The 18,342-nt window shown below is 39.7% G+C and overlaps 1 protein-coding gene across 2 annotated transcripts in view; it reads left to right on the top strand.

The window, feature by feature from the left end:
• dsg2l (desmoglein 2 like) overlaps positions 1 to 17,944 on the top strand; it is a 33,941-nt gene extending 15,997 nt beyond the window's left edge. The window contains exons 7-15 of one of the 2 annotated variants that reach the window (XR_012384857.1): positions 30 to 215; positions 2,827 to 3,092; positions 4,390 to 4,532; positions 6,650 to 6,871; positions 7,849 to 8,070; positions 8,548 to 8,675; positions 9,998 to 10,297; positions 15,425 to 17,546; positions 17,747 to 17,944. Coding sequence is in view for 1 of the 2 variants with exons in the window: in NM_001423856.1 (NP_001410785.1) it covers positions 30 to 215; positions 2,827 to 3,092; positions 4,390 to 4,532; positions 6,650 to 6,871; positions 7,849 to 8,070; positions 8,548 to 8,675; positions 9,998 to 10,297; positions 15,425 to 16,252 (2,295 nt within the window). In the remaining variant the exon portion in view is untranslated. Of the gene's footprint in view, positions 1 to 29; positions 216 to 2,826; positions 3,093 to 4,389; positions 4,533 to 6,649; positions 6,872 to 7,848; positions 8,071 to 8,547; positions 8,676 to 9,997; positions 10,298 to 15,424; positions 17,547 to 17,746 lie in introns of those variants that run through there. The other variant, NM_001423856.1, reaches the window with a different exon arrangement.
• The last annotated feature ends 398 nt before the right edge of the window (positions 17,945 to 18,342 follow it).

An 18,342-nucleotide genomic window follows, 5' to 3' on the forward strand; every position in this document is an offset into this window, starting at 1 on the left:
CTTACAGGAATGATGTGTGTGTTTCTCAGTATGAGTGCAGGGTGGAGGAAAACACCAGATTTGTCGAAGTGGTGAGAATTCAAGCTATCGATGCGGATCTGATCTACACCGATAACTGGCTGGCCGTCTTCACACTGGTGTCAGGAAATGAGGCCGGTTATTTCTCCATAACCACAGACAAAAAAACCAACGAAGGCATCCTCATGCTCAACAAGGTAGACTGATCAAACTCCTTTATGCTGCTTTGTCTTTAAAAGCTGTGCTGTTCTTTGCACACCAGCTGTAAACCAGACATTATTTTCCGTTATACTATAAGGCTGTTGAATGCTTGATTCTCACTCATTCTAAGATGTGACGTTTATTTTCAGATACATGCATAGCTAAAGTAGTTCCGGCAGGTTCTGAGCACATTACAGTTTTCTAGACAAGAAAAAAAACATTAGGGATGCTCCGATCAGGATTTTTGCAGCTCATACCGAGTACCAATGTCATGTTGATCGGCCGATACAGAGTACTAATTTTGTTGCATACATTTTCAAGTATGAACAGCCACAGAAAATAATACAACATATAGAAAAATGACAAACAATGCAATTTGGAAACATTGCAAATGATAAAAGAAGAATTCATGAATCAATGTCTCTATCAAGAAACAGTTTGGAGCGTACATCTGATGCATAAGAAGATAAAATGCACACCTATAAATCTAATACTTCTTTAATAAAAGGAAATAGGCCTAAAGACTACTGTAAATATATTACAAGAAGTTGTATTATTAAATATTCATGTTAAAAAATAAAGTTTAAGTTTTATTTATCTAATAATTCCAGCCAGCTTTTAGTGAACTGGCAATATTGTCAAAAACACAGAACTTTCAGTTGTTATATGTAAAAAGGCCCAATTACATGCAGGACCATTCCAATATCTTGCTGGTCTCCAACTATAAACAGCAGATCTCTCAATGAGAGAGACAGAGGGATTTACACTCGCGATATCTTTACTGCTCTATTCATTTAACCTAACAAATGTAAGGCTTAGACCAGGGGTGTCAAACTCAATTCCTGGAGGGCCGAAGCCCTGCACAGTTTAGTTCCAACCCTGCTCCAACACTCTTACCTGTAGGTTTCAAACAAGCCTGAAGGACTCAATTAGTTTGATCAGGTGTGTTTAATTAGGGTTGGAACTAAACTGTGCAGAGCTGCGGCCCTCCAGGAACTGAGTTTGACACCTGTGGCTTAGACCATCACTGTGCCTCTCACGATCTAAAATTTTCAGGCAAAATATTGTCTAGTTTTCAGAAATAATGAGCTAAAATGAAGTGAGTTTTTCCTTATATCAAGCAAAATAATTTGACAATGGGGTAAGATAAATAATCTTACATCAAAACGAAAAACAACGTTAGTTTGCTTCCCCCATTGGCAGATTATTTAGCCTGTTTTAAGGAAAAACTCACTTCATTTGGACTCATTATTTCTAAAAACAACACTATAATTTACTCGTCTAGAAAATGCGTCTTAATTTAAAAATTTGTAGATATTTGGACTAGAAACAAGAGAAAAAAATGCATTTTTTTGCAGTAATACTCTGATGTACTGTCTGCAGTGCACATTGTTTATACTGCTAAGAACAGACTGAAATATTCAGGAAAAATAGCCAGATGGTAGAAATCAACCTTTTAGATCAGGAAGCTCTGAAATAGCTGTAATAGTTAACCCTGTTGGCATGACTGAATCTCAATGGCTGCTGCTCTGCTGAATTATTATTATCTCCATGAGGCCAGATACTCCTGCATTCCTCTGGCAAACGCTCAGCCGCTGGACAACAAGCTGAAAACACTGATCTAAGAAAAATAAATCTTGCTCTGAGAATCGCCTGCTACACTGCAAAAATGCTTTCCTTTCTTAGAGTTTTTAGGTGCGTCCCAAATCCCATTGTGCACTATTCTGCGTCATTTTGTAGTATAAATAATCTAAGTAGTGCATTCACACTGAAATATTATTTATTCTAAATAAATTAAGCACACTTTAAATACCTGGTTGATGCACATAATTAACCGTTAAAAATCAATGTGGAATGTTGGACACTTCGCACACTTGTATGAATGTATGATGCATATGTAGCAGAAGGGGTGGGGTTAGAGATGAAGGGGTGGGGCTATCAGGCAGTGACGTTGGATTACTTTATTTATTTTGGATTGTGAAAGCTAAGTTCTCCTGATGGTGAATGTGGTTATGCTCATGGCAGGCACTATTTGGTAGTTTGGTCATTTAGGGAATTTCCAGTTAGTAAAACGTTCCATTTGGGACGACACTACATGCATATAGTTGAAGTCAGAATTATTCGCCCTGTTTAAATTTCTTTCTTTCTTTAATATTTCTTAAATGATGTTGAACAGATTTAGGATTTTTTCACAGTATTTCCTATAATGTTTTTTTTCTTTTGGAGAAAGTCTTATTTGTTTTATTTCGGCTTGAATAAAAGCAGTATTTAATTTTTTTAAAGCCATTTTAAGGTCAATATTATTCGCCCCCTTGAGCTATATTAGTTTTGGATTGTCTCCAGAACAAACCACTGTAATACAATGACTTGCCTAATTACCCTAACTTTACCCTAATTAACCTAGTGAAGCCTTTAAATGTCACTTTAAGCTGAATACTAGTGTCTTGAAGAATATCTAGTCTAATATTATGTGCTTTCAAAACAGAAATTGGCGGAAAAATATACAGGAGGGTGCATAATTCTGACTTAAATGTGCAGCAGGAAGTTTCCTGCATTCCTTCCTTGTCCCACTTCCTCCTTTTCACCCATTGTTTATTTCTGTTAAAGGAACTGGACTATGAGGAGCTGAAGGAGATCCGACTGCAGGTTTCTGTCTCAAATAAAGCGCATTATCACTCGTCAGTGGTCATAACAGGGAGCAAAACATACACCATCCAAGTCAGTGTGATCAACCAGCCTGAAGCCCCCCGCTTTAAACCAGCCGTCAAAGTCATCACCATATCTGAAGAAAGCACCACTGTTATCCTAAATAAAGTCATAACTAATTATGCAGCGATAGACAGCGACACCATGCTCATTGCTACTAATGTAAGGTAAGACTGCAGAAAAGTTTACATTAAATACATTATTTCCGTATAATAATCTTAATAATTAATCATTTGATATTCAAATATTTCCGTCATGAACACTCTATGGATTTAATATGGTAATGAATATGTAAATGGCAGTGTTGGTGAATTTGGTCTTGGCAGAGTAGATCTGCTACGCTGCTGCTGCTGCGTTGATTATTATGGCAGATCAAGTACCGAGACCTGCTACTGTCAGTATATACACAGACATGCCGTCTCAGAATATAACACGCTGCTGCTGCAAACTTAATATATATGTAACTCACGTAGCAGATCTAAACACAGGTGGAGCTGGGGTGGAGGAGGGTCTTCGAAAACGTGCCGCAGCTTAAACAGCGTAGAATGACGCGGAGCTTTTAAACTGATGAGGAGCAAACTCATTGGCTGCCGAGGAGACAGCAACCAATCTCCTGTGATAAATGTATGTGCATACGTAGCAGAAGGGGCGGGGTTAGAGATGAAGGGGCGGGGCTATCAGGCAGTGACATTGGATTACCTTATTTATTTTGAATTTGTGAAAGCTAAATTCACCCATGTAAGTGATTGTGCCGCCTCCTGTTGGTGAATGTGGTCATGCTCATGGCAGGCACTATTTGGTAGTTTGGTCACTTATTTCACTAATTTGACAACCGTCAAACATCATCAGGGAATTTCTGGTTAGTAAAACGTCCCATTTGCTGCAAACATAATGTATATGTAACCCACATAGCAGATCTAAACACAGGTGGAGCTGGGGTGGAGGAGGGTCTTTGAAAACACGCCGCTGCTTTAACAGCGTAGAATGACGCGGAGCTTTTAAACTGATGAGGAGCAAGCTCATTGGCTGCCGAGGAAACAACAACCAATCTCCTGTGACGTAGTTCATGACACAGTAGCAGATTAGGTGACCTATCCGGCTGCGCGCATAGAGTTTCACGCCGGAAATGTTACTTATTTTATTATTTTATTTAATATATTTTTTAATAACACTACAGTGTAGGTAACAATTCCCACTAGTCTCTTATTACCTGGATGTTATTAAGATATGAACTGTTTATTGGTACTTATTATAAAAGGACATATTCTGCGTGATCTTAATTTACATCTCTAATCTGAAACCCAGCTATACCTTAATGACTAATAATAAGCAGCAAATTAAGAGTTTATTAAGGCAAAAGTCATAGTTAATGGGTTGCTAATAGTGACATTTGTACCTTAAACTGAAGTGTGACCATTGTTTTCTTTATGTATAGTTAAAACAAATCTATTTTACTTGTTTTAGGTATGCAAAAGGACAAGATGTAGACAACTGGTTGATTATTGATGAGAAGACGGCTGATATAAGACTCAACAAGATACCAGATTATGAGTCCGTATTTCTGAAGAACTACACATATTATGCCCATATACTCTGCATCACTAATGGTAAGTCAGCTCTAAAAACAAAGCAGTGTGTTTTATGGTACATGTGTATTCACCCTCTTGTGAATTTCTTTATCAAATATCACCCAAATGATGTTGAACAGATTCAGGAATTGTTCACAGTATTTCCTAAAATATGTTTCTTCTGGAGAAAGTCTTATTTGTTTTTATTTGGGCTAGAATAAAAGCTGTTTTAAATTGTTTTAAACACAATTTAGGGTCAATATTATTAGCCCCTTTAAGCAATATTAGTTTTGGATTGTCTCCAGAACAAACCACTGTTATATAATAACTTGCCTAATTACCCTAACTTTACCCTAATTAACCTAGTGAAGCCTTCAAATGTCACTTTAAGCTGTATAGAAGTGTCTTGAAGAATATCTAGTCTAATATTATTTACTGTCATCATGGCAAATCAGTTATTAGAAATGAGCTATTAAAACTACACTGAAAACCTTAATAAGTTGACTGAACTTAATAACTGAGTAAACTCATTGCTTCAATTTAATTTAGTAACGGAGTTTCCGAAAACTTGCATATTTAAGTTTATTTAACTTGGCGGTTTGGTAGATTATACTTAAATTGTTCAGTTCAGTGTGTGTGTAATTATATACTATGAAAAACATGTTTTAAAGAAAAGTAGCTGTTTATTTCCATTATGGTGAATAATTATACATGAAGCCTTATTTTCTGATTAAAAAAGACCTTGCACTAAAAGGTTGCACATATTAGAATTTTACAGTCAAGACTACATTAAAAACGACCTATTTTTTCAAAGGATTAATTGTGATTTTGAGCTTACTATACTTGAAATCTTAAGTTTATGCATTTTCGTTGTATATAAGTTAAATTAACTCATATTTTTTAGGTGATAGGACCAAAATGCTCAATTTTAAGTAATGTTCAGTCAACTTTACTTGATTGTTTAGGTAAAGACAACATTAGGGTTTACAGTGTATTATGATTAGAAATGTGTTGAAATATACAGGTAGGCTTATAATCAGGGCTTGACATTAACTTTTTGGATCACCAGCCACAGTGGCTAGTAGTTTTCCAACGTTACTAGCCACTCTGCATTTTCACTAGCCACAATTTTGTTGTTGGAAAAATATTTTTATATGCATAAATATGACTTTGACAAGCTAAAATTACTTGATTTAGATTTAGTTTTCTTTCCACATGCCTTCTCAATTCATTTCACATTTTGTGTGTCGTGTATGAGCAAATAGGTCATGACTTCATAGTGCTACACTGCAATTAGTTTTTTATTTCACATGACTTTTCAGAACTCAAAATGAAGGATTTACCAAATTTATCTCTGACCACTTCAAACAATATTTATTATTTAATAATTAATATTATTTCTTAGCCACAAATTTTAAATGTGTCAAAACAAGCTAAATATAGCTGTATACTAGACTTTAACAAAACATTTCTTTAAAAAAAAAAACAAAGAAAAACAATTGACTTTTAAAAATAATTATTGTCATGTATCTAAAATACGCACAGTAATCTGTCCTCGCTAAAGGTCCCTCAGATCACCAGTTAACTACACATAAATGGAGAGTTAATCTCATATTAAAGCAAATGTTGTTGTAAAAAACGTTAATTAAACCATATTAACAAAAATAACCATAAGCAAAAGAAAGCAGGTGAAAAAGATACTGTTTGATAATGAAAGGATGATCACACGGTTAAGGCCATAACTTTTTTTGTCTGACTATTTGAAAGAGAACCGATCACTTGTCCAGGCGTGGTTGCTTCAATCAAGGAAGCAGGAGCATGCACGCGCTTCAAACACATCAGCTGTTAGCTCGAGTGATCATTCTCTCGGAATTTATCTGCTTTCTTTTGCTCGCGCGAACGCTTTTTTTTTTGTTACTCTCGATTCTAAGATCACATTTGCACGCATATTGGGTCATTCTTTTAGTCGAACCCTGCTTCTAAGAAAACCACAATTTAAAAATTATTTTCAACCAGCCAAAGTGGCTAGTGGGAGTGACTGTCTAACCAGCTGAAATCTACCTGCATTTGGCGTGTTGGCGGGTGTTAATGTTAAGCCCTGCTTATAATCCTGACTTCAGCTGTATATTCATAAATAATCGCCTTTCCTTTTCCAGAAACTCCAGCTAAAACAGCCACAGGTACTATTGCCATTCAAGTGAAGGACTTCAATGACCACTGTCCAGTGCTCATCCATCAGTCTCAGAAACTGTGCTATGAAGAGCATGTGGTTTTCGTCACGGCTGAGGACAAAGATCATTTCCCCAATGCACATCCCTTTGGTTTCAAAGTGAACACCAAACACACGAAGGAGTCGTGGAGCGTCGAACATTTCAACGGTAATACAGCTATAAATATAACCAGGGTGCGAATTATACATTGACGATATATTTTGTGGTTATATTAGTGCAAACAAATTCACAACCCAGGCTCATTGTGGAAGCGTAACCCCGCGGACGTTTCTGGAGACCGTGAAATATGTCCCGGGAGGTACGTATTTGTGCAGTTTATGTTTTCGCGAATCCGCGAGAGGCCGCTGTGCCGCGCTGTCTTAAATGCCTCTCGGGAGCGTGCGCCGTTAGCACCTGCACTGTTCTCACGCGAATAGCCACCAGAGGCCGCTGTCGAGCGACCGTCTGTCCGACTGGCCGAACGACTGAACGATCGACTGATCCTCCTCCTTCCCTAAACCCAAGAGATGATTTACAAAAGCCGTCCAGAAAAGAAAAGCAAAAGCCCTCGTCCGATTTTGACCGAGTTTTCGGATTTCGCCGCATTCTCGCCCCGTCACGAACTCGTTCGCTTTTCAATTTTTGCATTCTGTTTTTCATCTTACCTGATTTCTGGAACCGCTCTTCCCCGGACTCGAACCCGGTCGTCACCGCGGGTGGCTCCTCTTCCTCCGGGCCTTCGCTCCGTCGATGTAACACCACAAGCTAAGCGGACAAACTGGTTGCAGCGGGACAGCCCTCCACACGGAGGTGAGTGAGCCGTCAGTCACAGCCAGCGAGCGCGAAGAAGAGGAGCGGCGAACACCGCCCCGCAGCGTTCGCTCGAAAAACCTAATGCGGCATTACGTACCTCCGGTCAATTCCAGAAATGTCTGCAGGGCTACTTTTTCAGAATGAGCGTGGGTTGCAAATTCAACATAGGCTCATTGTGATTACGCACCCCCGTATACAGTACATTCGTAAACAATAACTGCAATTAAATGACCTGACAATGAAAAGTAACCCCTTTAAAGTAATCTAACTGCAGTAATTAGTTAGTTTCTACCTGATCATTACACCCAACACTGCTCCCATCATGCTTTCAGACACTGCAGCGATCTTCCGGTCCCAGGAGACGCTGTGGCCCGGCGTGTACCATCTGTCAGTGGATGTGTGGGACCAGCAGGGGAAGGTCTGCGGCGCTCAGCTGCTGCGGGTGGAGGTCTGCATGTGTGGCGCTGAGAAAGTCTGCCTGCCAGTCACCGTGGTGTCCCGATTCGGAGGGTCTGGGGTTCTTCTCATGCTGCTGGGTCTGCTGCTGCTCCTGTGTGAGTTACAGCAACATTTCAGATCTCCATAACAATAGTCTGTAAAGACAAACACATAGTGTATATAGAAACCTGATGTATGGTGATATACACTCAAAACATGACCTTTGCTCTTTGTTCACTTATTTTCTTTGGCTTAGCCACTTATATATCAAGGGTCGCCACAGTGGAATGAACCGCCAACTATTCCAGCATATGTTTTATGCAGTGGATGCCTTTCCAGCTGCAACCCAGCATTGGGAAACACCCATACACACCCATACACACACACTACAGCCAATTTAATTAATCGATTCCCCTATAAGGCATGTGTTTGGACTGTGCGGAGCAACCCGGGAGGAAACCCACGCCAACATTGGGAGAACATGCAAACTCCACACAGAAATTCCAACTGACCCAGCTGGGACTCGACCCAGTGACCTTGCTGTGAGGCCACAGTGCTAACCAGTGCTAATATTGGTGTTGATGTGTTCGCAGTGATTCCTCTTCTGCTGTTGTTCTGCCTCTGCGGTGCTGCAGGAGCTGCCGGAGACTTCAAGGCGATACCATTCGATGCTAAAGAGCACCTTATTGCATACAACACTGAAGGACAGGGAGAGGACAAGGTATCTGAGTCTAAGACAAGACATTTTACTGTTCAAGTGCTGGTCCAGAGTTTATTTTTAAGGCTTGGTTGTGTTTATAAGATGCAAAGTAATGTGTGCTTATGCTTCACTTGTAGAAATACACGTTATTTGTTCATATATCTTACTTTATACAGCTACTCAACTAACATTAAAACCACTGTCATATTTCCTAGTTCCTCTGAAAACCCGCCCTCAAGAGGCTCTGATTGGTCAGCTAACATAATGTGCTGTGATTGCCAGATCGGTTCCACGTCACAAAGATAAGCGTCATGCAAGCACACGCTTTTGCGCTGTGTAAATACTGTCAGTAGCCAAGTTTTCATTCAAAAATGCAAATTAACTTTATACGTAAAACTGGATATTTGCATAAAAGACGTGTGAATAAAGCAGCGTTTCCATCCAATGAGTCAAGCTTCCTGCTTGTCACTTCCTGATTAACTGGCGCCAAATATCAACTGTAAAAACAGAATTTGCTGCGTTAGGAGAGGCTGCGTGAATCTTTTCTTTATTTAATAAATGACTTTCACCTTAGTAGACATTACCGACACGCAATGAACGCATGGTGGCGATTGACGCTCTTGACAGTTCTGGAGGTCATTAATAATATAATAACACTAATACTGAAAAGGTAAGCCGTTTAATGCTGTGTTCACACCAGACGCGGAAAGTGCGGATAAAATTATTCTATTCGCATGTAAATAACTGCGTGATTATTTGAGTTTACTCGCTTAATTCACGCGTCAAACCCCGCTTCATTCGCGCGTCAAATCCACTTCAGAACAGATGCGGATTCGCGTGATTGGCAGGGCGTCTGTCCGCCTGGTGACTCTAGCTTCATTGCTAAATGGCTAACATGGATTTTATTGAGAAAATTACAGCGCTTATGTGCTTTATGAAGACTGAAAAACGGTGTCATTATGTTTAGGGCTGGAATACACGCTATTATGTCATGACCGTGACGCAGCTTCAAGAATTAGTTTCAAACCGGAAGTACGAATTAGCTTGAAATAACGCAAAAACAACCAATTTACACTTTTTAGTGAAATATAGGTGTCCTAATAGTGTTTATAGCGGCGTGGGACACATATACCTCAAAAAATGTGTTTTGGTGTTTCGTGACCCTTTAAACATTGCGTATGGACAAAGCTGTAAATGAGCATACGCAGTAAAAAAATCAGATGTATGAAGCACTGAGTACTCAGAATCCCACTGCCTTGACTAGAGCGTAGGGGTGCTGAAGTTTAATATATGATATCGTAGTGGACCACCCCTTTAATGTTATTTTGTCCGCTTCCCCACAGGGCATGGCTCTCTTACACATGTCCAAAGACGAAAACACACGCACTAATGTGGGCACTGTTGGAGGAGCTCAGAAGCAGAGCGATGGGAAAGACGGCGCAGTGACCGCCGGCGGATCACACTGGTCCACGTTCTACCATTATGACCAGTTTAATAATAATGCATACCATCACCACAGGGATCGGACTGACGGAGACTTCATGTACGCGCAAAGAAAAGACGAACACAGCAGATTTGAGAACTACAACGCTTTTGATGGGCTCGCACTGTCTGATGCTTTCTTGGGCAACTATTACTCTCAGGTAGGTATTGATTTACATAGACCTGTCACAATAATCAATATATGGACTTAATGTGCAACACATAGAGATAACCTCAATGATTTTTATTAAAGCAATATATATCGCCCATACATAAAAAAAACACATTTAGCTGATTGCACAGCCTCTATTGGTTAAAAAACACTATAGACAGGCCTAGTTTTAGGCCCCTTTTACACTAATACGGTTTAGTTTTGAAACGGCATTTTAGGATGAAAACGATCCGCGTCCACACTGGAGTTTCACTTAGCATTTCTGAACAACTCTCCGTCCACACTATGACGTTGAAAGTGCACATCACGTGATCACACACACACTCTGGCATGCACTGCAGCGTATGGGTGCGTCTGAGCTCCAGGCTGTCAGCAGGTGCTTTAAGAACCTCTACCCACATGAGAGCTGTGCACGTCGGACTGCTCATCAAGGATCTACCGCTGGATCTAATCTCACTATATTTGTTAAACGTGATATTTGATTCATCTTGTCTCTATCTAACGACATATTCCCCGACTTTGGTCTTTTGAATCTATTACCTGTTCTCGGGTAACGTGTTTTGACTGAGCGCATATTAATAATATATTAATTAATGTAACTGCATACTCTAATTGTGCACATTTGACTGATTGCTTGCCTTTATTTTCATATAATGTATAAACTTATTGTAGTTTATACTGTTATAATGGCTGTTATTGATTATTAAAACTGATATTTCTTGTTTTCAATGAAAATGAAAGGAGGCAGTGATGTTATAGTCTCCTTTTTGTCATGAATATGCATACAGTGAAGATGACACTCGTATAAATATGTAGCTACACCACGACCATGCAAACTCCACACAGAAACACCAACTGACCCAGCCGAGGCTCGAACCAGCGACCTTCTTGCTGTGAGGCTAAGTTGCTAATATCAAAATTAAAATTGACAGTTCTTTATATAATTTTATTCTTGAGTTAGTGAGACAACGTAGCCTGGGTGATGTGAATAAGGTTATAAAGTACACTGTTTCCTTTGAAGATTTACCCGACGTGTCCTCGGGAGTTTGTTTTCTATATCAAACTTGTGAAGTCTGAACTTACAGGGAGAGGATGCAAGACTGAATTGTGTGTAGGCTACTTAATATTAAAGGGCACCTATGGTGAAAAATCTACTTTTCAAGTTGTCTGGACAGACATGTGTATAAGTATAGTGTACAGAGCATCATATCAGGCTGATATAAACACACACCTTTTTTTTTTTATTTACCAACATAAAAACGTTGGACCAATTGGAGCGGTTTTCAGACCGACCGCAACTTTACGTAGGAGTGCGGTCCCATCGCCCACCATTATTGATTGACAGGCGCGTGTCACCATATCCTCATTTTGTTGTTCCACGTCCGCCATTTTCAGCGTGTGAGTCACAGCGGTGTGCTAGAGGAACATCCTTGCTCTATTTTTAGATGTAAGGCTCATTGGGCTCAACACACGATCAGCATTCGGTAGGTTTGCAAACGTGTACTTTTCATTGCGTGTACATTCACAGAAGTCGCCTTTGCCTCACGTGGTGTCTCTTTGTTGCTGTGTGTGTGTGTGTGTGTGTGAGAGAGAGAAAGAGCGTGCTTATGTGTGTGTGTTTATACAGACAGCTTGTTATAGGCTGTCTGGACTCTGTATAGCTGGGTGATTTTCGATTTTGTTCTCCCCCCGCTCGTTAGCGGGAAACTGGCGCGGCGGATAGAAAACAGGGCGAGACGGGCAGCGGGACCACACATGCTGAATATAAGCGGGAGCGGTAGGATTTGGGCTAGAACCTGGCGGGATTCAATATTTAGTCCCACGCTGATCTCCACCAGAGTGCCATCTGAACATGCAAATGTCCGTGTCTGGTGTGTTGTGTCGCGGCTCTAAGCGGGTCATCCGGTGCCTCAGTCAAAGTAAATTAAGTGCGCGTGGTTATTAGACTGAGTACAAGCTTGGCACTTTAAACTAGCACACAGATTGCTGAGAAGCTATACAAAGACACGAATGATTGTGTCCTCTGTGGCCGAGGCTGAATGCTCATGTTCTCATGCAGCGTCTCTGCTTGTTCCCAAACACAGAGCGGGCGAGCTCTTGGCTCCGCCCCCTTGATACGTTGGGCGGGAATTTGAAACTAATTTTCATGTGAAGCTACACGCCCCTAAAACAGCAAACTGTGTACACGCCCCCAACATCACACTTTTGAACACATTATAATAAAAACATCTGAACTGTGTGTTGAACTTGACCTAAATTGGCACACTCAGAACAACCTTAATAGTAATATTAAATCATAAAAAAGGGGTAAACTATGTGCCCTTTAAGTTGCTCGAAAACTCCAGGGTAGTGTGGACGGATGGTGTAACTGTACTAAAACTTTAAAAAACTTTTTTAAAACTAAAACGTCTTAGTATAATCGGGGCCTTTTATAGTCGGGCAAAAAAATTGACTGAGGTTTTGTTTAAATTAAAAATGCTTACTGAAAGCTCATGCAGCATACTAATATGCTCTGATGTCTGACGTTACTTTGGATGTGATCATCTTCATTATTTAAAATAACAGTAAGGGGGAATTCTAGTTAGGATCTCATGATTTAATGGCAACGAGTTATACTAATAGTGCAGAACAGTAGGGGAAAATCACCACAAGGCAAAACGAGACACAGCAGGATGGGAAACACTTTACAAACCAGAAATCATTAGCCAACAATCAACAGGGTAAATATTTACGGGGGGAGAATGAGGAGGATGAGCAGATGGAGCAAATGAACTAATAATGAGATAGCAGCAGGGCTAACAAACATGTGAGAGACATCAAACATGACAATACAAGAACATGGTGGGCAAACACAATATTGAGGATAGCCGGAGCCAAGAGGTCTGGCGGTCGTTTAAAGTTCTGCTATATTAAAGGGGATCTATTATGCAAAAATCACTTTTATAAGGGGGTTAATCCCAGTTGTGTGTCAGCAGTGTGTGAATATCGCCAGCTACTAATGGTAAACAGGAATTAATTGTATCTTCATAATCAGACTTGATAATAACAGTCTGCAGAAACACTTTGTTTGGCATTCTCCCTTTGTATGATGTCATCAGTGGGAGAAAGCCCCGCCCACTAGTGCCCATCTTTCCCTCATTAGCATAAACACATAGGCATTTAGGCTTAGGGTTTGTAGCTCCACCCTCTCTTGAAAAGAGCTCTCGTTTGCATTTAAAGCTACATAGAATTTACATTTAAATCTCATTTGAATTTAAAGTGACAGTCCCTGATGTACGGCTTTACATAGTTATAATAAGCAAACGTCAAATTTAAATTATTCGATTGAAAAAAATAATTACCCAAATAATCGATTATCACTAGTTGCAGCCCTAATTTGATAGATGGAAGTTCTCATTTTATTATTATTTCCTGTGAATTTTACAAAGGACTATTCCTCAGTGAGCTCCTAACAGGCCTGACAGTAAACCACGTGCTCAAACAGAAACGCAGGAAAAAACTAAAGTATTATATTGCTCAATGAGACCCTTATGTTGTTTAATGCATGCGGGTCTTATCTCTGATCTAACTAGATAACATGACATTTTTGGTTTTTAGCCTTGTTTAAAGATCCGTGTGAACAGGGATTATTTTGATAAAGTTGTTGTGTAGGTATGAAATGTTAAGCTGAATGGTGACAGAACAGCTTTATTGTGAACTTTAGCCCTTTTTAAATAATAAATTGGTATTTTTGAAGCTTCATTGCAAATTTTAGCCTTTTAGTTGAATAAACTGATATTTCTGGAGCTTCATTGTGGACTTTACCCTTTTTAGTTGAATACATTTGTATTTTTGTAGCTTTGTTGCAGACGTTAGCCCTTTTAGTTAAATAAATTAGTATTTTGGAGCTTTATTGCGGATTTTGGCCTTTTTAGTTGAATAAACTGATATTTCTGGAGCTTCATTGTGGACTTTACCCTTTTTAGTTGAATACATTTGTATTTTTGTAGCTTTGTTGCAGACGTTAGCCCTTTTAGTTAAATAAATTAGTATTTTGGAGCTTTATTGCGGATTTTGGCCTTTTTAGTTGAATAAACTGATATTTTTGGAGCTTCATTGTGGACTTAATTGGTATTTTTGGAGCTTCATTGTGGACTTTAGCCTTTTTTGTTTAATAAATTGGTATGTTTGGAGCTTCATTGTGGACTTAATTGGTATTTTTGGAGCTTCATTGTGGACTTTAGCCTTTTTTGTTTAATAAATTGTCATATTTGGAGCTTCATTGTGGACTTTAGCCTTTTTTTGTTTAATAAATTGGTATTTTTGGAGCTTCATTGTGGACTTTATTGGTATTTTTGGAGCTTCATTGTGGACTTAAACCTTTTTTGTTTAATAAATTGTCATATTTGGAGCTTTATTGTGGACTTTATTGGTATTTTTAGAGTTTCATTGTGGACTTTAGCCTTTTATGTGTAATAAATTTGTATTTTTGGAGCTTCATTGTGGACTTTATTGGTATTTTTGGAGCTTCATTGTGGACTTTATTGGTATTTTTGGAGCTTCATTGTGGACTTTAGCCTTTTTACTTTAATAAATTGGTATTTTTGGAGCTTCATTGTGGACTTTATTGGTATTTTTGGAGCTTCATTGTGGACTTTAGCCTTTTTACTTTAATAAATTGGTATTTTTGGAGCTTCATTGTGGACTTTATTGGTATTTTTGGAGCTTCATTGTGGACTTTAGCCTTTTTGGTTTTATAAATTGGTATTTTTGGAGTTTCATTGTGGACTTTAGCCTTTTTACTTTAATAAATTGGTATTTTTGGAGCTTCATTGTGGAATTTATTGGTATTTTTGGAGCTTCATTGTGGACTTTAGCCTTTTTACTTTAATAAATTGGTATTTTTGGAGCTTCATTGTGGACTTTATTGGTATTTTTGGAGCTTCATTGTGGACTTTAGCCTTTTTACTTTAATAAATTGGTATTTTTGGAGCTTCATTGTGGACTTCATTGGTATTTTTGGAGCTTCATTGTGGACTTTAGCCTTTTTGGTTTAATAAATTGGTATTTTTGTGTCACTGATCAATATAATAATTCTCCAGCGTTTGTAAACGAAACAATCTCAATATCGTTACAGAAATCAAGCCACGTGGCGCAGAAGCAAGCTCTGGGAGACAATCTGAAGGTCTATGAGTATGAGGGTCAGGAATCTCGCGCTGGCTCATTTGAAGACATCTGCAGTCTCATGCACGAGGAAGAAGATCTTGCTTTTCTTGATAACCTTGACATGAAGTTCAAGACTCTTGCTGAGATCTGCAGCGGCTCCACGATCCAGCGTGAATCCATCAACGTGAGCTCCAAAAAAACAGAATCCAAAGATCTCAGCGTACAAGAGACGTCTAACATTCTGCAGTCTCAGGAGAAGAAAAGCTCCACCATTCTTGCAGGATCAGTCAATCAGTCCAGCAACATGCAGCAGACGTCTCAGGAGAAGAAAACCTCTACTATTATTGCAGGATCGATCAATCAATCCAGCAGCTTGCAGCATGCGTCTACAGGAGTGTATCTGCAGGAGCAGGTTATGCTTCCTAACACAACCCTGTTGGTTCAGCAGCCCGCCCTGTATTACGCTCCTGCCGCCCCTGTCTATGTAGTAGAGCCCCATCCTACAGTTTTGGTGGCGTCCGGTCAGGTCTTAGGCCATCAGGAGAACCAGAAACGTCCTAAGAATGCCAAACACGAAACGCACTACCAGAGCCTGGTCTATGTGGAGCAGCAGCAGCCATTAAGAGAGTCTCAGGGCAGCATCTCTGGAGCGGTTCACATGGTTAACACTGAAATAATGCAGTCCACTGAAGGTCACGGGGTCAGACGGGAGATCCGTCCTGCTAGAAGAGTCATGATGGAAGAGGTCAGAGAGAGAGAAGTGGATTCATTACATTTGAGGGTCCCGATGAGTCTGTAGGCAGCGTCACGCACTGAAAAACACTACCAACCTACTTAGCCCCTGTGTGTTGTTGGGTTGTTTTCATCCACTCTGAATCTTGATTTGGCCTCAGCTTTCTCAGTGTTTCAGCACATTGAATGCTTTCTGCTCACAAATCTTATTTTGAAACGTTTTGGGAAAATGCTCTGGCAGATTGACTCTCCTTTGGTTATGCTGGGGGCTTTTTTTACCCCATTTTTTCAGAACAGAAACTTTTGGGGTTGCCTTTATTAACTTTAGAGATTCATCAAAAATCGACAGCACGTAACAGCAATATTACTTACGCAATGGTGTTCTTATTTTAGTGTCATTACACAGTGCGCTAGATATAGAAAGTTTTTGTTAAACACTATATTAACATGGAAAAAAGACATGGAAAAGAGCGTCCTGATTTAGTTCTGCTGTATTTGTTAAACTGTAATCATATCTGCATGTTTCTAAATGATAAAATAAGTAAATATCCCAATGGTTATTTAACTCCCTGCTTGTGAGAACAGAGGGAAAAGCCAGTAATGATATTAAGCAAGATTATTCATTCATTCCTTTCCTTTCGGCTTAGTCCCTTTATTAATCCGTGGTCACCACAACTGATCCAGCACATGCTTTACGCAGCGGATGCCCTACCAGCTGCAACCCAGCACTGGGAAACATCCATACACACTCATTGTCACACGCACACACACACTACGGCTAATTTAGCTTAACCAATTAATCACCGGAGTACTCAGAGGAAACCCATGTCAACACGGGAGAACATGCAAACTCCACACAGAAATGCCAACTAGAGATCTGCGCGGGACTGAACTTTTAATACTGCTCCCGCCAGGTTTTATTCCGCACCCGACCGCTCCCGCTGTATATTCAGCATTTGTTATCCTCTACCCGACTCGACCGTTCCCGCTAACCCGGGGGTTGGGTGAGGGGGGTGTTCGAGAACTGAAGATCGGTTGGGGGGGTTATATGTTGAGCGGGTGTGCTTCATCTACCAACATATAAAGGCTGTAATGAACATATTTCTATGAACTCTTTCACAAAAGAGTTTTTCCACAGATCAAAGGATGTTTTAGTTTGTTTGTTTACTACTCTTTCCATTAGTAGGTTGGCTTTATCTTTGCTACTGCATATATATCCTTTAAGTTCACATTTAAATTTTAGTTTTTGAATGAGAATAAACTGAAAAAAGACACTGTATGGTTGATAAATTGCACTGTATTTTTGTAAAGAAAAGACATTTGTGTGTTTATAAAGCTGCTTTTTTTTTTTATGAAGACATGTATTAACCCTCATGTCCTATTGCAGGGGTGGCCAACCCTGTTCCTGGAGAGCCACCTACCTGCAGATTTTAGTTGCAACCCATATCAAACACACCTGCCTGTAATTATCACATGGTGTTCAGGTCTTAGTTAATTGGTTCAGGTGTGTTTGATATGGGTGGCAACTGAAATCTGCAGGAAGGTGGCTCTCCGGGAACAGGGTTGGCCACCCCTGTCCTATTGGGTCATTTCATCCACTCTGGGGTGATTTGTGTCTTAATTTGGCCACAGCTTTCTCTGTGTTTCAGCTAGCAGAATGATTTTTGCTGACAAATCTTATTTTGACACATATTTTGAGAAAATGCTTTGATTTAAAAAACAACAACAAATGCATGATTAAACATGTATAACCCACCAATCCGCACATCTCTATATCATATTCATAAGCAGTGCTGGGCAACGTTTCTTTTAAAAGCATGCATTGTGTTATTTGTTGTATTGTATAGTTACTTTTTAAGGAAAGTAATGAGTTGTGTTCTTCAATTGGCCTATGATTAGTTGTTTCATTCATTCATTCATTTTCTTGTCGGCTTAGTCCCTTTATTAATCCGGGGTCGCCACAGCAGAATGAACCGCCAACTTATCCAGCAGGTTTTTACGCAGCGGATGCCCTTCCAGCCGCAACCCGTCTCTGGGAAACATCCACACACACACACTCATACACTTAGCCTACCCAATTCACCTGTACCGCATGTGTTTAGACTGTGGGGAAACCGGAGCACCCGGAGGAAACCCACACGAATGCAGGGAGAACAT

The sequence above is a fragment of the Danio rerio genome, chromosome 2, assembly GCF_049306965.1.
Source record: "Danio rerio strain Tuebingen ecotype United States chromosome 2, GRCz12tu, whole genome shotgun sequence".
Classification (NCBI taxonomy): Eukaryota; Metazoa; Chordata; class Actinopteri; order Cypriniformes; family Danionidae; genus Danio; species Danio rerio.